The sequence below is a fragment of the Zonotrichia leucophrys genome, chromosome Z (genome assembly GCF_028769735.1).
Source record: "Zonotrichia leucophrys gambelii isolate GWCS_2022_RI chromosome Z, RI_Zleu_2.0, whole genome shotgun sequence".
NCBI lineage: Eukaryota > Metazoa > Chordata > Aves > Passeriformes > Passerellidae > Zonotrichia > Zonotrichia leucophrys.
The window spans coordinates 31,070,591-31,095,334 of NC_088200.1; the positions used below are offsets into that span (position 1 = coordinate 31,070,591).

Sequence of the window (24,744 nt, forward strand, 5' to 3'; positions counted from 1 at the left end):
GCTGAAGTTGGCAGATATAAGTATATTACTGTGGAGAGTACCTTTTGTTATTTTCAATTAAAACATTAGTAAATCTTATACCAACTGTAAGCTCCACACATGGGCATAACTGAAAGGACAAATTTATTGCTTTTAATCCATATTAGCTGCAATTAGGTTTTTGAGAGGTGTTTATGTCAAAGACAGTTACTCACAAGTTGTATAGTTGTCATGTACTTTTTCCACCACAAATATTTATGATAGGCTGGTCCCAAAGAACAGATTCCATAATAAGTGTACATGACAACATGCACAATACAGTTCAGCAAAGCATGAAATGTTCCTAAACCACCTGTAGAAAAACAAGACATAGTAGTAGGTATTACAGTAAGTAATACAGGAGGTATTTAAAAAGCCCCTGAAGTCTTAGCAGATTGCCTTGAGCCAGGGTATGAAAAACATGTATCACAAAACCTAGACTTTGACCAACACTCAAGATATTTTACCTGAATTGCCTTGATACCAGCTCTGATGGATCACATCAGTTTTTTGTCTCAGAAAAGGTTTATCTAAGCATTCCCAAAACAGCAGTAAAACCCAGCTGATCTAATTACATGTAAAAACATTTTAGTGGAATTTTTTGTTCTTTGAGTTCATTTTTTTATTATTTTTTATTAAAACCTATATTTGATAGAGACACAGAAAAGTTGGTAGAAAGCATTCCTCCTTTTTTTTTTCCTCCTTTTTAGACATCACGATGAACTTCAAAAAGTTGTAGAGGATAAGTAATATGTCTCTTCGCAACGCAGATTTGTGGATTCACAGGGAATGATATACAGTTTCAGAGAGTAAGTTGTCAATCTCAAAACATACTTACAGTGAAAGGGATACTTTAGTAGGGCCCATTCCAGGATAAATTTATGACCAACCATTAACACATGAGCATTTCAAAGAACAAGTAAGGAAATACTTCCTTTTTCATTGAATTAACCATGGAGCTACATGATCCTGCTCAAAGTAGCTTTATTTTAATGAATGCAAGAAATTAGAGGTAAAAATGATCCAAGAAGCAACTGACAGCAAAGTATTTTTAAAAGAAACATGGACATGAAAACAATGATCATCAAAAAGAAAACAGGATGACATAAAAGGAGACATTTAGTGAGAAAAAGAGTGCCATTTTCCCATTTAGAATCATTCTAATTAAAAATAAAACATATTTTGTGTTTTTAGTAGCTCACACTAATCTTCCAGCTTGAGAAGGCATAACTCCTCCAGCTGTGATTGCAAACTTTCTTTGAAACTTAGCTATTTGTATTTTTTAAAATAATTTGAATGTTCCTACAGTTCAAATATACATACTTTTTTTGGCTTGTGCAGTGAATATGCAGAAGAAAAAATAAATAGCTAAAGGAGAGAAAAAAGAACCTACACAACAGTACAAAAATATGCCCCAAAAAATAACATTAAGCATCATTTTATAATTCTCTATTTATATCAAATCAGAAGAAAAACAGCAATTCCATCCATAACTGTTGGTATTTTACAAACAGGTTGAAAACTTTACAGATGCTGCTGTTTAGAAGGACAAGCATTGATGAAACTGAATACAAAGTAAGCATCAGCAGGACTTAAATTCTTGGAAAAAAAATTAAACTTATCAAACAAGAGTATTTGGAAAGATAAATGTAAAGATAAGCAATTGAGTTTTTGGAATATGCACAGCTCTGCATAAATATGAGGGACTGTTACTAGCAGGGGACGAAACAATTCTTACACACTTTGCTGAAAGTATTTGTCAAATTATCACATGGGAAATTTGAATCTGATGCAAAATCAGAAGCCTGTAGCTGGTATACTGATCCAACATTCAGATAAAAAGGAGAAAGTTAATCACCTATAAGTGGAAAATTTTCAAGGTTGAAGAGGAGGAACTGTTACTTGCTGCAGGTTTCCCTTTGCAGACCTTAAACCCCTATAAACTGGGGTGCATGCTGAGACAACCATTCACAGTTTTATTATTAACTTAATACCAGTCACTCAGCAAGATTTGAGAAATATATAATCAATTTAGCACTTTCCTAATAACAGAAACTCAACAAATACAACAGAGGTATATCCACTTATACACAAGGAAAAGCTGCACACTGGAAAAGTTCAAAATATGTACAAATTTTCTAGAGTGCTTTCTGGACCACTCCAGAAAAAAACCAGACATAAAATAGACACTAACAGATCAGACTGAAAAGCAGTGGAATAACTGCTTCATCAATTCATCACAAATTTTCTGGGACAAAAAAAGAAAAAAACGCGAAACATATTTCTAGGTAAACATGTATGAAACCCCACTATTTCTCAGTAGAAACTCCTAAAAAAGCCTAAGCTGTCCCAGAAATGGATTCATTAATGCCTGTGCAATTCTCCACTGTGTGCTTTTCAGAGTATTCTCATGGCAAGTTGTATTTATTAGTGGTGCACACGGGTAATGTGGCACAGGAAAATGCATGCAAAGACACACTGAGCAGGAAAGGAAAAAGTGAAGGTAAGCTGATAGTGGTCAAAGAATTTAAATTCAAAACAATTCAAATATGTTTCTTTAATAAAGAAGGTCCAGAAAATATTTCTGTAGTTTTATGAAAGCTGAAGTATCAGGTGTATATAAATCCCACACATGCTACCTAAAGCCAGTAAAAGAAACTGCAACAAAGACCAAGTAATTTCTCAAACAGGAAAAAAAATGAATGTAGTCCTCCCCTCCAACTCCATTCTAACATTGTAGGGGTTGAAGGGGTTCTGACATTGAAGCAGTTTCAGCAGAGTTATTTACTTCATGTATTTCCGCTAGCACTTATGATTTTTCAATGACTTCTCTTTCTCATCTAAAAATGTTTTTTGTTTGCACCCAACTCTCTTCTCTGCACCTCTTCTCCCCATGAGAAATCAACACTGAACAAAATGCTGTCAAATAGGAAAAACGAGTAATCTCCACCCATTTAAATAATTATGGTGATCTCAGTTGTTCCAAAAAATACTGCAGAAGTCTAAATTTAAAAACCCTGATGTTCCAAGGTGTGTAATTCTGTTGTTTTTTTTTTTTTTGTCTACCATAGGTAACTTTCACTACCAGAAGATATGTTCAACCTAAACTCCACTCACTCTCCATACCTGCAGCAAATTTGACTCCAAACCACCAGGTCCATGGCATGATGGAATGATGAAAGACATGCAGGAATGTAACTTGGTTGTTTTTCTTACGGAGCACAAAAAATATCTGAAACAGATTTTTAATGAACAGAATGTTGCAGAAGAATATTTAAAGAAAGATATACACATCAGTGCTGGTTGCTCACTACTGTACATTTAAAAGTTCTTCACAATTACAGTATTGCGAGAAGAAGGAAAACTGAGCAACTGTCTGGCTATGCAAACTAGTTTCCAAAAAAACTTAAAACCAATAAGTAAAATCCACCCGTGAAATGTCAAAAGCCAAGGCAGGTTTGAAACTAAATGTTAAAGGTAGAGCCATCACCTACATGTGCATCAAACCATGTAAGATGGACTTGCCTGGACTGAGAAGTCTCTACAAGCATTAGATGTTAAGCCCCTGAACCATTAATGAAAGGCCATTTGAGAAAATTACCTGAAGGACTAACAGTAGAAAAACTATGTTAGAGAAATAGCACTTTATTATGAACTCTGACTTAGCTACCATTGGAAAACATTAAAATTGTACAAAATATATGTAGGTACTCCTAAATGATATTGAGAGGCTCCATTTTAAAGGGCAGGCATCAAGGGAAATGTTAAGGGAAGACAGCAAAAAAAAAGTAAGAAATCAGGTCATGGAAAGGGTAGTATCAGATGGCAAGCAAACAAACACAGAAGAAGTGTGGTGTGCCAGAGAAAACATTTGGAATCAGCTGATTTAAATACAGCTAAGAATTTACCTTTGCAATAAAACAAAAAACCTGATGAGAAACAAGTGCCTAGTTGTCTGTATTCAAACAAAACAATTTTTTTTTTAAAAATTAGGCTTGTGACTAATTAAAAAGGAGCACTATAACCTGTGGGGAATAAAGGCAAATAGAGGAATATACATGTCAGGATTTTCCAGTTTTAGCATTCCTGACACTTCCATTACCATTCCATTTGGTTTAGTCAGTAAGATCTCCCAGTGTTGAATCATGAACATTTGCAGATGAAAAGTCAGACAGCCAGCTTTGCTCAGAGGATGTAGAACATCCTCACTGCTCATGAGTCAGCTCCTGAACCATCACTATTGCATCTCAAACAACAAGGTAAAAACTGCAGCTAATTCCAAGACTCAGAAGCTGTTTTGAAAATACCCGTTGGTCCTATCTGGTGCTAGTCTTGGGAAAATGGCTGCTGGTGCTGAGCAAGGTCTCATTCTGCTTCAATGCATTGCTGCTCAGACTTTGATCGAAACAGGTTAGAGTGCCAGCCTGACATCAAACATCTCTATAATCGCAACACTCAAGAAAATCTCAGGAATTTAGAGCAAGTAGGTATGGCAATTTTGTCCTGCATTCAGAGCTGCTGATGATATGAATGGGGAAGATAAAATCTGAAAATGATGTGAAAAAAATATTCAGCATGATCAACTGTTTTTTATCTGCAGTGTTGAGACAAGCATAACAGATTAGTATACTCAGCTGTTAGCCAAGTTATCCAGACTTCCTAAATATTGTTGTTCCCTCATGAACATTTTTTCTGATAATGAAGGAAGAACAGTGTTAAAAAGACAAATGAGATACAAAGAGACAAGAAGGGTAAACATTGTGATGGTATTCTAATAATTGAAGATTGGAGGATTAAATAAAAAGCAACTTATGTCCTAAACTCTAAACAGTACCAGTTCTTCTGCTGTGAAAAGAAAACAGAACCTCTTCTTTTATTAGGCTACAAATACTTACAGTGTCTAATAATTCAATGAACTTGGAAAAGAAGTAAAGCCAACAAGTTCGCACCATCTGCAAGAATAAAAATCAAATTGTCAAACCATTAAAGTCATAGCAGGACAAATGAGTATCTATATAAAGGAAAGTATTGGGCCAAGTGATGTTCCAAGGTTGATAGAAATATTTAAATGTACCGTTTGACTATTTTTTCTTTAAACTAAAGGAATTTTAAAACCAACAAAAACAAGCCAATGAATTCCTTGCCTCTTTCTTTATCCAGCTAACCAACCAACCAACCATCCCTCCAGTTAATTCACGTGCTCTACATTATGCAAGAGGGTATTTCCATTTAGTGCATTCCACTCCACAGCAGTGCATTCAAAAAGCAGGCTGTTGAAAAAGCATTGCTAAAACTAAAGTAAATGTATAACACACTACTTTGAACAACCTAGTCTAGTGGAAGTTGTCCTTGCTCATATCAGGGGCATTGGAACTAGATGATCTCCAAGGTCACTTCCACCCCAAACCATTCTATTGTTCTATGATAACAGTTCACCTTTGTCTTTGGCAACTTACTCTTAGAGCTGTCGGTGATCTCGAGTAGTCAACAATATCACACCGGAATGAGTATCCTGTGGCCCAGCCTGACATAAGAAACTGGAGGAAAAAAAGGGCAAAGATTAACTTTACATCTTTTGAAAAATTCATTAATTTTGGATTACTTTTGCAATCACTAAGCAGGAGGGGAAAAACAATATTAAAAACACCTTAAATCAGCAACTTTGTCAATCATCTACCTGTGTCTGGGATAGCTACCACAAAAATCCTTTGCTGTTGCAGATTAATGAATTTCTAATTCCAGGACCACACCCATAGACAAGAATTTTCTTCCTACACCCATTATTTCAGCTTTAGTAACTGAAGAGAAGAAAGAGATGCATCTCAAAACCAGTGTTAAAAAACAACTTACTGTGTAAGCAAGACCACAAAACCAAATATAATTATTTTTAAAATTGCTATCACAGCTAACTATCTTAACACAAAAAGAAATACAACACAGCATCTTAATACTCTAACAAAACCATCACAACAGAAAGCCATTTCTAATTATCATTAAAGACAAGGAACAAATCAATATGCATGATGTATATTTAATACCATACTCTCTAAAATTCTGCTTATTTAAACTTCATGGTTCAATTAGTTTTCCACTCATATGAGTGACCAGAAGCTACAACTGAGAGCACATGACCAAAGGAATATATGTACCAAATATAAAACAATCTTTTCCCTTGAAATATAATAAAGTTTGGACAAGAGCAACAATATTAGTATTATAGTTGGCCTATTCTACTGCCAGCCACTATGACATCTGTATTGTATTTTATACCTTCAAGATGTTTCCTATTATCATCATCCACTCATGCATGGTAAGAGCTTCACCACTCCTAACTGAAGCAGGCTTTAGCCCGTTTCACTTCCTGACTGAGGAAGAACTGATTGCTTAAAAAAACAGATTTCTTTAGAACACCAGGACTAGAACACCCACCAAATGACTTGGTTCCAAAAAGGGGAAGAATTAGCTTCTTGTTGACCACCAGACAATAGCAGACATTCAATTGGTTACACTCTGTCCATGCACTCTTTCATGAAATTATAACATGGAAGCCTTGACTGTGCCAATGTCAGATACTAAAAGAAGTTCAATTTTTTTCTTTTATTGTTTCTTTGTGATTTTTTTTTTTATTTCTGAGTTTTATAAACAAAACCAAACTTGGAACCAAATTCCAAAAGGAAATTAAGCAATTTTTTTCAAAAAAATGTCTAAATAGCAAAAGTGTTCATCTTGCCCACCACTTTCCATAAAGTCACAACACCAAATAGTTGCTGCTGCGGTGCTTTTAGAGAGCTTGGAAGAAATGTCAGGTAGTTCACTGTAACTCATGGTAAGATTGATGCAAATTAAGCTAACAGGAACATATCCTGCCAATTTGGCAAAATAATCTGACAGGTTTTATTACCAGTTTGCCAAGCCTGAAATAGCCAGCCATATGGCCTGGGAGTCACACACAGGGTCACTACCAGCACAATGGTGCTTCACCAAGCAAAAGTGTAAGGCTGTCATTCACACAATACCATCAACAAATAGCTACACTTCAAAAAACCCCACCAAAGCCCAACAAACAAATAATGCCCAACAGCAGCAAAATCTCAACATTGCTTTTGAAAAAAAAAGACAATTTGCTATTTTGGGGTTGTGGGGAAAAGTAGCATTAAAGATACTAATAATTTGGGCTTAGGAGGGGAAAGCAGGGGGCACAGGTTAGAGGTTTTTTGTTCAGAGGGGTATTGTTTGTTCATTTAAAGGACAAAAATGCCTTGAATTAGATTTTGTTAACCTCTGTCATTGATTTCTGTCATTTAAAAGGCATATCTAACTGAAGATTATTTCATAATAGACATACTCTATACAGTGTTTGAAATATCAGTTGTTGTTCCTTTCCTTTAGGGCAGGTTGTCACGTTATCACCGAGGAGGACAGAAACAATTACAAAATACTAAGAAAAGATATTGTCTGCTTTTCCTGATGCAGTACAAAGAATTTAATTGATGAAAACTTTAAACTTTTAAAATTATATATAATAACACAAAATGTTTCATGCTCTGTCTTTCTGGGTATGACTTATTCTCTTTTTCCAAGAATTACAAGTTTAGTATACAGCTTGGAGGATGATAATTACTGCCATGACAATAACTTTTTTTTATAATTGCAGTGTAGGAATTATATTAATAAATTTATTAAAAGTTAGATACATGAAATATATAAATACATTACAAACATAGTACTTACTTCATAAGTCATATATAAAGAGAGGGCTACCACACTAAAATTATAAAACGTCATGATCTGCCTGAGTTCAAAAGGTTTTTTATTTTCCATGAGTTTGGGTCCCAAGGAAGTGACAAAATAAACGTAGGTTCCAATGATAAAAGTTGTTGGAAAAGGTGAAGACATGAGTGGCCAGCCTTCCAGTCTTGGATCTAGAGGGGGTAGGGGGAGAAAAAAAAAATCAGGTGTCTACAGTACTTACTAAAACAGCTACAGAAAAGTATTTAATTCCTGATGGTCTAGGTTTTTCTGTCACTGATCACATTACAGAGTCCATTCACCTCAAATCCATACTGACTGGATAACATGATTTAACCCATGAAGGACTCAGAGCTTCTTTCTTCACATATGATGAAAAGCAGACACAGACTCATGAGTGACATGACTTTCTGTCTTTACAGCACAACAAAGCACACACTTTCACATGACAAGAGAGTTATAATGCAACAAGCAAATGTTGCAAGTTATTCCATGGTCATGCCAGAGAGCTGTCTTGCAGAGGCACCTCCTCCTAAGCACACCCCACTCCCCCTCCCTGCAGGTGAGGCTGGAAGGTATTTCATCTGAGCATCACCATGATTTCACTGCACCCTTCTGTGCTTCATCACAGAGTCCCAGATCACCAAAGACTGCCACATTTCTCCATAAGCAGGTGAACTTACAAAACCTCATGTAATTTTCCTTAATTTTCTTTACAGTGACTTTTAGAAGATTTGGCTCAGAATGGTCCCAAACTTAACTACTGATTGCTTTCTGTTGCTTTCATGGTTTGCTGCAGTATTTTAAGGGTAAAATTATACTAGTGTTATTTTTGTCAAGTGTTTAATTCATAGCCAAATGTTTCAAGTCAGCAAATTTTCAACCCACAGCATTCAAGCAACCTTTCACCCATGAGACCTTCTGATGTGGTTAACAGCCACTGGAAGTGTAAAAACCGATTGAGGAGGAGAGCACATTACAATGCTGCTCACAGCTTGTGATGTGTCAGTGCTGCTGCCCACAGACCAAGGAGGACTGTGACCCACAGCATGAGGAATCTGCTTGTGTGTGCTGCAGGAGAACCATCATCTCTTCACAGCTGATTGTTTTTGTTGTATCCACCCTTGCCCTGCTCCTACTAAAACCTTCCCACTGTTCTTCCCAGCCTGATCCTGAGAAAACCATGTCCCTCCACTAACACTATGATACAAAATGCCAAATACAAGCACTATTGGGCCTGGAGACAACTCAGGTTCTGGAGTCAAGGACACTGCTGCAGAAATGCTCGCTCCCTCCCAGTCCACTTCATTCTATGAGTCATACTAATTAAACTCCCTGCTCACTTTCAGGCTGTGCTTTTATAAAACAAGAAAAGTGGTGTTCAGCTATGCTAGAAAAGATAAATCAGTAATCATATATATCTAACCTTAACCAATTCTCAATTTTTTTTCTAGGAATTAGCTAATCCCTGTCACTAGCTGTCTACCACAGTGAGAAATACTGAGTGATGGGTCTTAACCCCAAAATTGAGGTCTTCTCTACCAGCTTTAGGTAAGCAAACAGAATAAGAGTGGCAACATAAAATCAAAGTGTGATTAATATCCCTTACTAACTGCAACAAGAGACAAACATCCCTTTTCAAATTACCACTGTGACAGAGTTAATTACTCTGAGGATTAATTTCAAAATACTGAAACTTATCAGGGCTTGGGTTTTGTTTTTTTTCATTTTGCAAAAGTAAAATGCAAGACACAATGTGCATTAATTAACTGATAAAATGCAATTGTTTGGTAATAAAAGAGAGTTGAAACTATACATTCAGCACCATAGGAAAAACTCAAACTATATATTCAGGCAACCAGAGACACTGACAGGATAATCACTATGCACTTTATTTACTCTGACTTTAATTCCATAAACTATCTGAGTTTTGTTTACTCCCTATTTTAAAATGGAGAAACTAGACTGCCACGTTAATAGGTAACCTGGCAAGTCTTACAAATATTCACAGGATGACAAAGCTACTTCTAAGCTGATAAACAGCACACCTAGCATAGCTACACATTGCTATTCAAAATTATTGGGAGTTAGTAAGTTTTAGATTTAAATGACTCACCAGCATCTTTAATCCATTCATCATACAGTAGTATAGCCTTTGACGTCAGATTGCTAAAGGCCATTTTCACCTGATTTTTATGATGCTGCCTGCAGAAAACAAGCCAAAACAGAAATACAGATTTTTATCAATAAAGAAAGATTAATAAAGTTTTTTGGGAAAGATTTTCAGGAAGCAGAGTGGTAAAAAAAAAGAAAAGACTAACAGAGCACCATATGTGAAATACAGATCAGGAAGCATTAGCTGGCCACATCCCACTGTCCTTGGGTCTAATTCATAGCAGAGCTGTTATGCACAACAATATGATTTTGCAATCTCTACATACAAACCAGGTGCTTCCATGCCATAAAGTGTTATCTCAAGAAACTGTGCTGTGGTTAACCATTACAGTTAAGAGGTAAATATGAATAAAGAACAGATGCTTAAATTACTTTTTATTACCATCTCCACTTTAAGTCCAAGCTGCTGATATATGAGGAAGTTCAGCTTTGCAATATTTATTATTGGAAAAAAAATTCTAAATAATAAGTATTTCTAAGGTATTTGGGAAGGAGAAAAAGTATCAATATATCAGCATACTCCTTTTAAATACAATAATTAGCCATGTTATAATTAGTATGCAAATCCCACTCTGATGAATCAACTGTTTCTACACCAGAATCATGGAATGTCATAGTACCAACAGCAGCACCATTAACCCAAAAATTATCCAGCACATCCACTTTGCATGCAGTACCTCCTACTTATGTAAAACTTTTCAGAGAAGTAGTCTTATATGAACACTGATTTTTGCTCCACAATCAAGCACTCATCAGCCCTTCCCTTGCCTCATTTCCCTTAGAAAATAACTTTTAAAAATCCCAGCACATTTGATGTTTTTCTCATACCCCACTCAGTGTCTCACTTTACCATATGAATTCTCTCAATACCTCTGCACAATCTTCACACTGTATTCACCTTTATTAGTAGTATTTATTTATTATTTCAGGCTGCAGCACACCTTGATAACCAGCTCACTTCCTCTGGCAGCCCTTCTGCATCTCTTACAGCTAAGCCAGCTGCAGGTTGAGAGAGCCAGTTCTTCCCTCATGATGGTAATGCATTGCTCTCCTCAGATCTCCCCACTATCATCTTCTCATTTACCTTCACCTTAACAGTCCAGAAAAACAATTTCACCCTTATTTCCACCTCTACAAGTACATCCTGTTCACCGCCATTTCACAGGAATTTTTAGCCACTCCACTCACCCTTCATTGCAAGATGTAACACAGACAAGCCTGCCTCCATGAGAGTTCAACTGATCTATTTTATCTCCACTCTCATTTTGCTGCCCACTTGTTTTCCTGGTTGCACTTCTGTCCTGTGTCTCCGAATATCTGAAACCATCACCAATTTCAGGTTTGGAAAATATTCCCTCTGCAAGTCTCTTCTAAGTTCACATTTTCTAGAAATATCATCCTCCAGCATCAGCATTTCCCAATTCAATATCACTTCCTTCACGCTGAGCATTTTCATGCATCCTGTATGCATATTACAGTATTTGCTTCAGCACTCTATGCTGATTAAGGTGCTGACAAAACAAGAAGTAGGGGGCATCCTCTTTCTTTACTAATGGTAGCATAAGAAGCACTCTTGCATTTGACACTAGCAATCACATGAGAGAAAGCATTTTATGGTTAGAGGCAAATTATAAATATTATTGTCACCTTGCTCCATAAGCCAACTATGGATGATATCAAACACACATAAATCCAACCCTGTCCTGAACACCAGGTACTTCAGAGTGCTCAACTGTGACAGCCAAGCTATTCAGCCATAACTGGTGCTGGGGAGGAACCATTAAAAATGTTTACTTTATAAATAACTATTGTATTAAATGGCTAGACTGATTACAATAAATTATCCTTTTAATCCAGTATTCTTTCAGTTCAGCACATGAGAACAGTATGTCAAGAGAAAAAGCATGGCAAACTGAACTGTACTTCATGCAGAGGTTATAATAGAATTCTGCCAAAGCCCACAGAAATCTTGTGCAGAGCATGGGTCAATTTTTCAACAAATATATTCACTGAGTACAAATAATCATATTATATTTAACTGGTTCTTTGGTAAGAAAAGTAGCTTCCTGATTTCACTGCCACCCAGTTTTCCCACCCTTGCAGTTCCTTGCATTACTGGAACTCAGACTGGCTAGCTCAACATGCTGACCAAGACAAAAGTTAAAAAATAAATCTGCTTCAAGACATGCTCTTAAAAATCCAGAAAATTCAGTGTAGATTCTGGCACTAAAACAATTGCCATATAGTATCAGTGTATTTGGTTTGCATAGCCAGGCTTTGGTGGTGGTGGGGCTATAGGGTGGCTTCTGTGAGAGCCTGAGAAGCTTCCTTAGTGTCCAACAGAGCCAGTGTGTGGTGTTTTCAAAGATGTATGTGCCACTGGCTAAGGCTGGGCCAATTAGAAATTAGAAATTGTGGCAATGCCTCTGTGGTAACAGATGTAAGAAGAAAAAAAATACCACCCAATGTTTGTGCAGTTGTAATTGCCACCAGAGAAGATCAGAGTGAGAACGTGTGAGAGAAACAGCCCCACAGACACACAAGTCAGCACAGAAGGAAGGGCAGGAGGTGCTCCAGGCACCAGAGCTGAGGTTCCCCTGCAGCCCATGGTGCAGACATGGGGAGCAGCTGTGGCCCTGCAGCCCCTGGAATGCAGAGATCCACTGGCAGCCCATGAAGGAGACCCACACTGGAGCAGGCAGATGCCTGAGAGAAGGCTGTGAACCCATGTGGAGAGAAGGCCACACGGGAGTAGGCTGTGGCTGAAGGACTGCATCCATGGAAGAGTGATTGACATTGCAGCAGTTCATGGAGAACTGTTGCCCATGGCACGGACTCACACTGGAGAAGTTCATGGAGAAGTTCTGGAGAAGTTCTCCCACTGGGGAGACTCCATGCTGGAGCAGGGGAAGGACTCCTCTCCCTGAGCAGCGGCAGGGATGTGTGAGGAACTGACCACAACCCACATTTGCCACCTCCCTGCACCACTCATGGGGGGAGGAGGCAGAGCTGGGAAGGAGGTGGGGGGGGAAGGTGTTTTCAGGCCCCATTTTACTTCTCATTGTCATGCTCTGATTTAGTTAGTAATAAATTCAGTTATTACCTTTAAATCAAGTCTGTTCTGTCTGTGATGTTATTTGGTGAGTGATCTTTCCCAGTCCTTATCTTAACCCATGAACCCTTTGTTGTACTTTTTCTCCCCTGTCCAGCAGTGAAGGGGAGTGAGAGAGAGGCTTTGGTAGGCATGTGGCACCCAGACAGGGTCAACCCACTACAAAGGGCTTGGGGTGTTGATCATGACATCCTCTTACAGTTGTCATTCAACAACCACAAACTCACAAATAGACAATTCTTTACATTTACCCACTTGAACACCAGACAATTCTACATTTACCCACTTTACTCCTCCGCTTTAGTTTTTATATCAGAAGTCAGACAAATGTGCTGGCAGCGTTTAAATGCAGCTCTTATGCCTGCTAGGCATTGAGGCCAAATGCAAGACTTTTATCTGGAATCTATTTCCAATAGATTTCTTCTAGCTCCAGTAGAAAGGCAGATGATGAAGATAGTGAAACTGGCCCTTGCCATACTGATGGTGAAGGATTTGTCCCGACTCTCCTGACCCCAGCACTCACAGCTCCTCTTCCTTTAAAAGTCCTCAAAAGTTTAGACAGGAGAGGCTCTCAGCCTTCAAGATTTCTTTTCCGATCATAGTCAAGCAAGAAATAACTCCACCACAGTTAGCAAACTTTTTCTGAAAGTTTCTGGAGTTCAGTAACTTAGAGAAGGATAAGTTCAGTAAACAGAGAAGGATTTACACAGAAAGCAGCCCCAGCCTCAGCACTCAATAGTGACTGATCTGAATCTGAATCTAAAGGTAAGCAAAATACAGTAAGTTAACTCCAATTACTTTAAGAAATGTCTGCAAGAAAGACAATGCTGTTCAGAACTTTCCTACAGTTAAAAGGTTTATTGAAAACTAACTTTTATATATGACATTACTATTTCACTTTCAATTTGCTTTACAATTCTACTTATTTTCTTACCTAGCTACACAGTTTTCCTTTATAAATCCACTTCTGTGAACAGAAGAATGTTAATATTAGGTTCTCAGGATAATTTTTTGTTTACCACCTACAAAGGTAGAGTTAATTGCAGCATGAAAAATATTTTGCCTTACCTTGTTACACTTACTTCACACATATTCATACATACTGGAAAATAATATGATCAAGGCCTGCTTTTTTTAATGGAAGAGTGGAAAAAAAGGAAATCACATACCTACATATAAGATAAACAACTAGCTTGTGCTTCACCAAAGAAACCAAACCATTTCTGAAAGACTGTTTTTTAATAATATAACTGTGTTGTTAAGCAGTAAACTGATAATGCTTTGACCGTAATGCAATCTTCCAAAACATTTGGCAGTAGGCTACAGAAATTATCTTCTAAGAGACTGGAAAGAGTTCACCTAAGGGGTCAAAGAGTTGGGGCCAGAGAAGGCCATTTGTTAAATACAGAGTTTTGTTCTTCATACTATAAGCTCATCTGCCCGTTATGCATTTGTACAGCCCTAGTTCAGTCAGGAAAACCTACATGTGATTTATCTACCTGCTAATGTACTTACAAAGTCAGTACATCAGCACTTTTATTTCCAATCTTCCCCTTTCTGCTCATATCAAAACTTAAAAATGCCATTAAAATGCACAATAGATTGCCCACTTGGTAGCAAACTCTCTCAGAATTAGGGAACACAAGTAGTCTCATTTTCAAAATTGGGTCATTTTAAACAATATATTGCAAACAATTTATATAAACTCAAAAATACAGTCATATAAGTAGTCTGGCCAGCTTGAAAAGTTCTAAATAACAGAGACAGTCCTCTCAAATACATGCAATTAGAAAACAACTTTCAAAACCACCTAAAAAATATATGCAAGATATTCAGCTCTTCAAAAGAAATAAGCACTACTCTTTTTTTTGTCAATGGAAATAATACTGGGTACCTAAGTTCAAGTCAGTGCAGCAGCATAATTTCTGAAGATATCTTTAAACAAATGTGCCTCCACCATTGTAAGAAAAGGAGATATAAGTGAGGCAAAGGAGGAAAAGTTTTTGCTCTTTCTTAAAGAGCAAAGTAATGCTCTGCTGTGCTCTGGTAGCCTGCAGCTCAGCAGACAGCTGGAAGAGCCCACTAATGCAGCTCAGCTAAGGCAAACAGCTTGGCAGAACCAGTTCCAGGCTGGACCATTACCTTTACTGGAGAGACAAGGGCAGATAAGATTGTTTATGCCAACAGAAATGCCACAAATACTACAGCAAACCATATGAGAATGTCTGACGATGAGAAGTGGTAAGGAAACAAGCTGTTGAAAGTGCTCAAGTTCACTTAGCTCACAAGATTATTAGCGATTTTTGTAATGGGAATTACTGGTATGCCTCAAATATTCCTAATTTTTAAATGAGAACAAGAAATTTCTCACATTCCTTTGGTTAACCCACATGAAAGATATTTGCCATTCTTTATGCTCATTTATTCCCCCTACATAGTTTTTAAATAATAAAACAGATATCAAGATTTGCTTTTAAATAGTAATTTTACAAAAATTGTTTTATGTTAATGGCTACTAAACAAAATATACACATAAAAGAACTTCACAAAAAAATACACAAAAAAAACCCAAACAAAAAATCCCCTCAGAATGAAACAATCTAATATAAGCTCTGTCACTCCAAAAAACCAATTTTCAATTCACATGAACTTAAACACTTAACATTAAAAATAAACATTAGAGAGAAAAACGCTTATTTCTAAAAAGACAGACAAGATACTTTTACAGTGAACCTTTAGAAAATGTCTGGAGATTATGACAACCCAGGGCAGAATTCAGTGGTCTAATTTACACCCATGGGTCTCAAAAACAAAACTTCTGGAGTATCACACCTAGCCCATGATGACTGGAGAATCATCCACCCTGCAGACCCCACTGGAAGAGAGGGAGAGCCTACAGCAACTTGACACATGCAGGTCTGATTTCAAAATTATCGCTTAAGAAATGGCAGTAATACTGGCTTACATATTCAGGCACAATTATGAAACTTTCATGTTTCAGAATCACTTTGTATACTGTTGTTAATTCTGCTCTTGAAGTTCAGAAGGTAATTAAATTAGGACGTTTTGCAGATGGTATCTTAAGATTTACCTGGGAAATACCAGCTCTGCCCTTCCTATTTCCCAAGGCTGTGTGTTACATAATTGCAGTTATTTTAACTACACTACTCCCTTATGTCACATGGCAAGCAACTACAAACTGCCTATTATATTACATGGATTACTCACCCATGTTCTGCAACAAAGTTTTAAACTTCAGCTGGGTGTCACCTCTTGTTATGGATTTTGCTGAGAAAAGTTTCTGTCACCTTTTCCATTTTTATGCCTTCATATCCAGCCCAGTTTGTGAGATTCGCCTCACATGCATTTTGCTACATCCTGCTTTAAATTATAGGGCTTTTTCCTCTTTGATAATATCACTTATAAACACTGCCCCTGCTAGATGACAGTGAACATCCTAGAAACAGATTTCTGAGGCTTAAGAAGCTTCATTAGAACATTTTCTAAAATTCCTCATTGGAACTATGCAATAAGATATCTAATGCTTATCTTGTATAGTCACTTACTGATCTTTTTACATAGCACCTCATTATTTAATCCTTTGCTTTTTAAACTAGCATCAAATCTGTTATTCACCTATGTGACTAAAGTACTTTAAGTAGCACAACTAGTGAAAACAGGTTTCATTTCAACTACACTTCTCACTGGTTTCTCAAATGTCTGTCCAATGCATTTCCCACTCTGCTGCTGCGTAAAATAAAGACCAGTTTGTATTTGCTTCCACACCTCTCTATAAATAGTTAAAGGAACAGATGCTGAAAACTTCATGGCAAAGCTGAACAGCAACAACAGGCATGGAAAATCCCCTTCCTATGGGAACAATTTCAGGAGTATAGCCCTGCTTTGTCAGTCACCAGTGTCTGAATGACGAAGGCCCCCTGTGCAGTCCAGTCCCACAGCATCACTGCCAGTGGGGCTGCTCCAGGCAGCTGCAAGATAAGCCACAGCAGTTCACCAATCCAAATTTAAGCTTAGGCTTTGAGAACGAAAAAAAAGTTATTATTTCTCAGTCAACTCAGACTTGAAAGGCTGCACTGGCTTGTGCAAAGGAAACACTAAAACTCACAAATTGAAATGCCATAGAAGGGGAGAAAAGTAGGAATAACAGCCCTGTCATATATCCCTTTAAGCTGATAATGAAGGGAGGCCACATGATCATCCAGTCCCACCTACTCATGGACTTGATTGATAGTCAAACACTTCACATGCTCCACCTCAAAAAGTCATCCCACTGTCCACCAGGACACTCTACAAGATGAGATGTGAAACCACAAAAATTACATTGTGCTACAGTAAGGCAGGAAAAGATCTGTCATCACCAGTATCTCAAATATCTTAAACATATCACCTGAGGTTGCAGGGATGCATTTGAAATGATCTTAGGGACTAATCTTCTACATCAACAGAAAGACCTTTCAAGTCTAAATAGTTCTTGCAACCATAGCCTGGAAGGAAGCTTCTTTGCAAGTCTGAATCTACTTATCAGGTTAAATCAAGTATGACACTCTGGGCACATCCCTGATAAAGTTCTCAGTTTCATTTAGGACTTGAGCACCATGGACATCACTGTATCTTCACCAACTTTCTCTCCCCATACTTTCAATGTTTCAGAGAAAACAAACGACATTAGCAGATGTAAAGTTCCTAAGATTCCAACTTGCTTTCAGTGCTCCCCTGCCTTTAACAAAAGCTCTTTATTGAGCTTTTAAATGTCAGCCATCCTTCAGCCAACCAGTCTCACCTCCCTACTCTACTGCAGTGAGTGGCTCCTCATAGAGCTTAGAGCAGCAGCTCTTCTCCTTGGTGCCCCAGTGCACTACTTACCCTTGGCTCCTTTGAGTTTGTTCTAGCTCAGTGATACCAGCTCACAATGTCACCTAGACCTGCAAACACAGTGACTCCTGAGGCACACACAGCATGACAACTTTCACTTAGAAGTCAAAATAAGGTTGCTAATGCAACCTCACTTCCATTAGATAGTGGTATATCATTATCCTTATCAAAGGTCTTTGGTAATGCATTGATTTAGTAGCTGGGCTATATCCAATCCAGGTTAATGTCCTCCTTTCCCAAAGGATTTAGACTCGCCTGCTTCCTCCTTACCTTATTGTACAACTAGGAAAGCACCATTTGAGATTTACTTGAAAGACCAGATCAACTGAGCTTTAGGTCATTTTAAGCAGACTTTCACAAAACATGAACTAAAGGCTAGAAAGCAGTAATACAGTCTAGTATTTTCAGCCGTGCTATGCAACCATGCTAACTCATACCCCCTGTGCTCCCTGCTCGTTTATCTACAAGCCAACATCTTCCTAACATACAGAGCTCTTACCCATTCTGTTTGTTTTTCCTCTACAAACAGCTATAGTAGAGACAGTTCTGATAAGGATATGTAAGAATTATTTACAGCTGTGGTGTTTCTAAAGTGCATACACATCATTAGCAACCAAGCAAAACAGAATATAGAGCTCTGTACTGAACTAGAGGGGTAAGGACTGCTATTTACCTGCACTGCAAAAGATAACACAGACTGAGTTTTTTAAGCTGCCTCAGAAGCACATTTTTAATACTCAGTTTATAGGTAAGCTCTAAAAAGAGAGGGAGTGCAAGTGCCAACTAAATACTTTGAATGAAAGGTATCAAAGATGTCTAATGTCTGAGAGTGTCCCCTTTGCTTAGCAGCAAGCTGAGTCACTGAGTCACTCCACCATATCATCTACCCTAATTTACAGTTAAGAGTTAACGCATAAAAATTAACTGAATAGCATAAGAATTACCTTAATATTAGGCTCTCATATATTGAATTAATCACAATAGAAGCAGTTTGCTACCAAGGACTTGGTTTGTGTTTACCCACCTCTGAGCAGAACAACAGCATAAATTGTCATTAAATAGTCACAGTGGGGGTCACTCCATGGAAGCTAAACAGAAACAGAAAAGCAGAGCTAGACTTCAGCTTCCTGAGAAGACTCCTTAAAAATAAAGGGAACAGGACTCAACTCATAGGTAGCAACTTGCTAACCTTTCCAATGCCAATGGAAAAAAAAAGTAGACAAGCTTTTTTAATTCCAAAGACATGTCATAACCAAGTAATCAATGGTAATATAGCAGTTGGTATTCAGCACTAGGGGGAAAAAAATTAGACCATAATTTTCACTTACAGTAGACAAAGACAGGTAGATGGAGCTGTCTTTGTAACACGAAAATACATCAGAAAAGAGTTTAATAGGAAGAGGAGATGGAAAAAGAAAAGTAAATAATTACCGTAAGAACACAATATTCACCTTAAGAAAGAAGAGGTAAGCAACTAAAGTGAAAAATATTCATAATTATTAAAGGAAGAGGTGTTTTTCCACAGTTACATCTTGTGTATAGTATACACTCAGCTCTTGTCACTGCAGTTGCCATAGCAAAACAACATTGCAAAATCAATGCCATTTTATGGAATTTTTATTGCACCAGCTCTACCCTTGCTGGGTTCAGAATATTAGTAAGTAGTAACACTGATAACACCCGTGCAGAGTTGCAACATACTATTTTGTACACCCTCTAACGCAGCAATTTACAGTAGTTGAACTGCTCCCACACCACTCTCCCATGCTGACGTGAGCTAATTTGCTTTACCATTGTTTCCCACCGCCTTGCACTTGCTCAACCTACCCACCCTCTGGGTCCTGGGCTGATATCCTAGGCAGCAAAATAATGCATTCCTTCTGCTCCTATTTTGCTTGCATTGCAGTAGGCAGGCATAAATTTTAAAGGCAGCTGACCTAGAACTGACACCCTCCCTTCCCTCCCCCCTCTTTTTAAGCTTCCATGCACCACAGTGGACATGCTGCTGAGCATTGTAAACATCAGCAACTGCACCCTCCCTGGGAGGCTCTTCCGAGAGAGGGGGAACCAGCTGTGCTAGCACCTTTGGCAGTGACCCGCACAGCGCAACGTCAGCACGGGACGTGTGACACGGTCACAGTGACAGGTGGTGCCAGAACTTTGGGGGGACAAAAGCCACTTTAAAGGAAATGTCCTGAGTGCTTTTTAAACCAAGGTCTCAGAACACTCCTCCTACCCAAGAAAGCATGCTGACAGTATCATTAAAAAGCTGCCGCTCCCATGTCCAGTCTTGGCACATGTAGTTTTTGGAGCACTCCAGGAAGCAACTGCCACATCCTAAATCCTCCCAGTCCAGAGCTGGTAATTTATACAGCTGCAGCTGGAAGTTTCAAATCACGGAGGGTTATGCAGGGAGGTATACAGGACTTAGGTTGTTGTTGTTTAAATTAACATTCTTCAGCATGATGAAAGGTTTGGTTAATCACTATGAAGCACACTCATGAGTATTAGTATCAGGCAACCCATGAAGGCACATTATACCACTGTTTGGAGACACAGGCCTCTCAGTCAGAACAACTAAACAGAGCAGAAAAGTCAATTTCCCATGGCACTCAATATTTTATTTCTACATCCCAAAGAAGAGCTCCACTTAAAAAAAAAACCCAATAAATAGGTAATTAGCTTACACTTACACCTGACCAAAGTCACTGTGGAAGGGAAAAAGTGAAATACAAGTTTCTGAAATGGAAAAGCCAGATGTTTCTAATATATCTTATACTCAATGGTGGAATCACAATGGGGTGGAGAATGGAAAGGGACAGCAAATAGGTATCTGAAGTTTAAGGATAACTGGAGCAAATTACCCCACACGCTCATCCTGAAGTCAAAGCCACTTGCATTGTGATTATATGTTGAATCCAGAGATGAATGCATGGAAATTAATACATTATGAACCCCCACTTGATTCTATTCAAAATTTGAGTAAGTTTTTGGGTACCACTCCAGCCATCCTGCATGTTGCTTGCACTACTTGCCTGATAACTTTCCCCAGTACCTTTTGTTTTTGGGATGACTCACCCATTGGAGGCAGATCCAGTTTGGCAGCTTGGGCACATGGGGTGAACACAAGAATGGGAGCACCTTTGCTTTCATACAGTGCTAGCAGCAGTTCCAAAAATACTCTTTTCCACTTGCTATGGAAAAGCTTCTAAGGACTATGGAAGTGCTGGACTTTGAAAGGGTTCTTGTGACAGACTTGGAGGTCAGAACTCAAGAAACAGTATAGAATAGGAATATTCATGTTTGCCTATAAGTATTGGAGTGAGGAAACATCCAGACACAGTGACCCAGAGCAGGAAAAGACCTGTAGGAACTAAAGAAAAAGGCTGTGTGGGCAACACAATGTTGCATGGACAGTATTCAGAAGACAGCCTAACCTCAAGAGCTCTCATGAAAGCAAAATCATCCATTACCTAAAAACATTAACTGGTTTGATCTGCAAAGATTTTTTAAAACCAGATTTTGTTATAAAAATTCAGCTTTAAAATATATACATTTTTCATTCAAATTCCAAGAAATCAATATGCAAGAGTTTACAGAACAAAACACAGAATAGAGGTTGATATTATGGGCAAAGATACATTAATAACAATACACAGCTGTGAAGGCATACTTCCAGATCTAGTTATCTAGACCTTAGTTCCTTTGCTAATAGGGATTTCTAAAAGTCTTCATTATTTTGCACCTCCTGGAAGCTCAAGAATGGCACAAAAAGCAGCACTGTGCAGGCCATGAGTTTGTAACTCAGAGCTTTTTTAAATCAGCCTGGAACACCAAACAGTAATTTCACAGAGAAGCAGAATCAAACAACACATCCGTGTACAAGTTTGATCACAGGTACGTAAGGATTTTTCCATCTTCTATCAATATTTTCCACTACCACAACAGAATGTACTTTTAACTATCTTTCCAATGACTTGGAGACAATCCAGGATCACAAGACATCTCTGCAGTTTAAAATACAACAGTTCATCCAGACAGCATGGAGGGATGAACCAGCTATCTCTGGGCAAGGCAACTGCACATTTTTTGTCCTCTTTTCGATCCTGAAAGATTGCCAAATACAAATAGCTTAAAAAAAAAAAAAAAGAGATCCCATCAACAAAGTGCATTAAACAATGGATATGCAACATCAGAATAACACAGGAGACAATAATACTTCCAATAAAGAAGCTTGGCAAGCAGCAGAGTACTCAGCCTAATACTAATGCTCCTTTAAAACACCAGTATACCAGAAACAGACAAGTGTCTAACAGTCCACTCAGCATGCTACAGCAGTATAACAGGATAAAACTAGACTGTCTCCAATACAAAAGAAAATTATACTTATGTATAGCTATGCATTTAAGTTATATGTCAAATAGTATTTTTGACATACAAGTTTCAAAGCCTTGCAGGAGAGGTCCATCAGTGGGTTTGGTTCACTCTCCGTATGAAGTTCTCAGCCCCCAGAGAAAAAGGGGCATGTCTGCTACCAATTAACACAGCAAAGCTGTAAACAAAACCAAAGTGTTGTGTGCTGGTTCAATACTCCAGTTAATATGCAAAACTAGTGGGCACACCCCCTTTTCTGAACCTAAAACAACACCATAGCCCTCATCATGAAAGCAAACCTGGTTTGCTTCTACTCTTCTTCTGCCTCACTTCACAATGACTCTATTGCTCACACGTAAGCCAAACAATTTGCTTTTGCACATATTTCTCGTCTTATATATACATTATTCAGGTGCAGGTTCAACCAGCTGACCATATCCAAAAAGTGTGATGCCATCCCACTGACTGGAAAGGAAGACTGGATCTCTTCCCACTGCAGTCATCTCAAAGAAAGAGCCAAGGTCATATAATTTCATGGTCTCTAAAAGTGACTCCCTCACTTATCACAGATGTCTTTCTAGATTCAATCAAGGGTGATGCTTCAGCACCTTGGATGAAAGCAACTGATGAAATATCACATTTTACAACAATATGCGTAAACTCTCTACAGGATAAAAGCAAGAACACCAGATTGCACAATTTCCACACCTCCAGAGGCAATTTTCCATTCCATACTTTAAATGCAGTTCAAATGGGGTATATGAGATGTTCAGATTTAAAATAAAATAGCAACCTCATTTCAAAACCAGAAAAAATTTCAGAGCAAATCAGAACTCAACATGGTCCAGTCCATGTTCAGGAACATTTTCTCCATAACTTTCTGATAAGCTTCCCTAACTGATTAAGTGGATCACTTCAGTTTACAAAAAGCTGTTTCAGGATGATCTGAAATTCAGATGGAGAATACTTACCCCTTAAGATTTCAAGCAGTTATTAAAGGACTAGGTGAAGAGAGGCACAGAGTATTCTAATGGCAGTATTTTTCATTTTTCATGTATTTTTCATTCCCTCCTCTGTCCGGTTTTCGGCTGTTTGGATGGCCTGGAAAGGCCAGGGGTGGCCTTGGGGCAGCCCGTGTTTCAAAGGACGAGAAGAGGCTTCAGTTCTTTTCTTGGTCTCGGTGTTTATTAATTGCTTATCTAAAAGATTTTCTCTCGGCCCGACAGAGGTCTGCTCAGCAGCCAGCCATGAGCACACTCCCTGCCCTCCGGGCGGTCACCTATCTTTATACCCAAAGTTACGTATACAATATTTATCATTTTTCCCCAATACCTTTCACCCTTATTGCCCAGTGCACTTTTAGTAATGACCAATCCCAAAGTGCCACCATCACCACAGAAGATGGAGGAGAAGAAGAAGAAGAAGAAGGACAGGACACGCCCCAATTCCTCCATCTTACTTCTCTAAACCCCCCTGTACAGAAATCCTAAACCCTGTGTTTCACTCTCTAATTAACTTATCCCTTCACCATTCACTCCGGTGAAACCCTCCTATCCTCATACAGGTGTCGTCTCCTGTGTAGGATCAAAGTCCAGCCACCAGACACTTCTGGCAACATTCCAGGACTCCCGAGCCCCCCAAGGTGGTCTCGGTGACTCGGCACCTCAGTCCTGAGGTGCTGAGATCCCACACTCCTCTCTTTCGAAAATCTGCCATGCTCCTAGTTAGAAGTTAAACTGAGTTAACTTCCTAAATATTTAAGGGCTATGGCACAAGGCTATTTACAGTCTTGTCTTAAAAGGTTTTTTTCCTTTTTCATGTAAAAACAAACTTAAGCAAACTCCCTAACAACCTGACTTGTTACAGAACAACAGGTGCTACAGAAACAATATTGTCAGCACAGCAGAAATAATGAGAGTGATTGTAACAAGGCTTTCAAGAAGTACCTTACAAGTAATTTTATGAAAGGTTTCAATTCCAAGTTGACAGTGAACATTTGAGTTTGCTTCATTATCCTCTTGGTTTTGATCAGTTGTATATTCTACAATTCTCATTCACAAGAGACAAAGGGGGACAAGGGCACATCCAAAGTAATAATAATAGTAGTTATAATAATTTCATTAAGCTTGTCACACCCCTTCTGTAGAGCTAAAGACTAAAAAGTGATTTTTTGTTTCTTCAGCACGGAACAAACAAGCTAGAATTCTGACTACAAAATAATAAAGAATGTATTTTATCTAGATTTTTCCAACTGTACATTTAAACAAATACAAAAGGGATTATTGTGGATGTTAAGAATGCAAATACTGTAAAACACTGTTCTCTTACAATATACTTGAATCCAAGTAATTTTCACCTGTACAAAAGGAAACCTTGCCAGCTACCACTTCTCTGAACTGACTACAGACATTTCCACAGGCCTA

General features: G+C 38.2%; 1 protein-coding gene across 2 annotated transcripts in view; it reads right to left on the reverse strand.

Moving 5' to 3' along the window:
* The window catches only part of ELOVL7 (ELOVL fatty acid elongase 7), a 32,255-nt gene that overhangs the window by 2,203 nt on the left and 5,308 nt on the right, over positions 1–24,744 (reverse strand). Inside the window, exons 1-7 of one of the 2 annotated variants that reach the window (XM_064735617.1) lie at positions 19,779–19,816; positions 9,884–9,972; positions 7,750–7,940; positions 5,475–5,555; positions 4,914–4,970; positions 3,145–3,250; positions 195–331 (exon numbers count right to left, since the gene is read on the reverse strand). In XM_064735617.1, the coding sequence (XP_064591687.1) occupies positions 195–331; positions 3,145–3,250; positions 4,914–4,970; positions 5,475–5,555; positions 7,750–7,940; positions 9,884–9,947 (636 nt within the window). In that variant the 5' untranslated portion in view covers positions 9,948–9,972; positions 19,779–19,816. Of the gene's footprint in view, positions 1–194; positions 332–3,144; positions 3,251–4,913; positions 4,971–5,474; positions 5,556–7,749; positions 7,941–9,883; positions 9,973–19,778; positions 19,817–24,744 lie in introns of those variants that run through there. The other variant, XM_064735616.1, reaches the window with a different exon arrangement.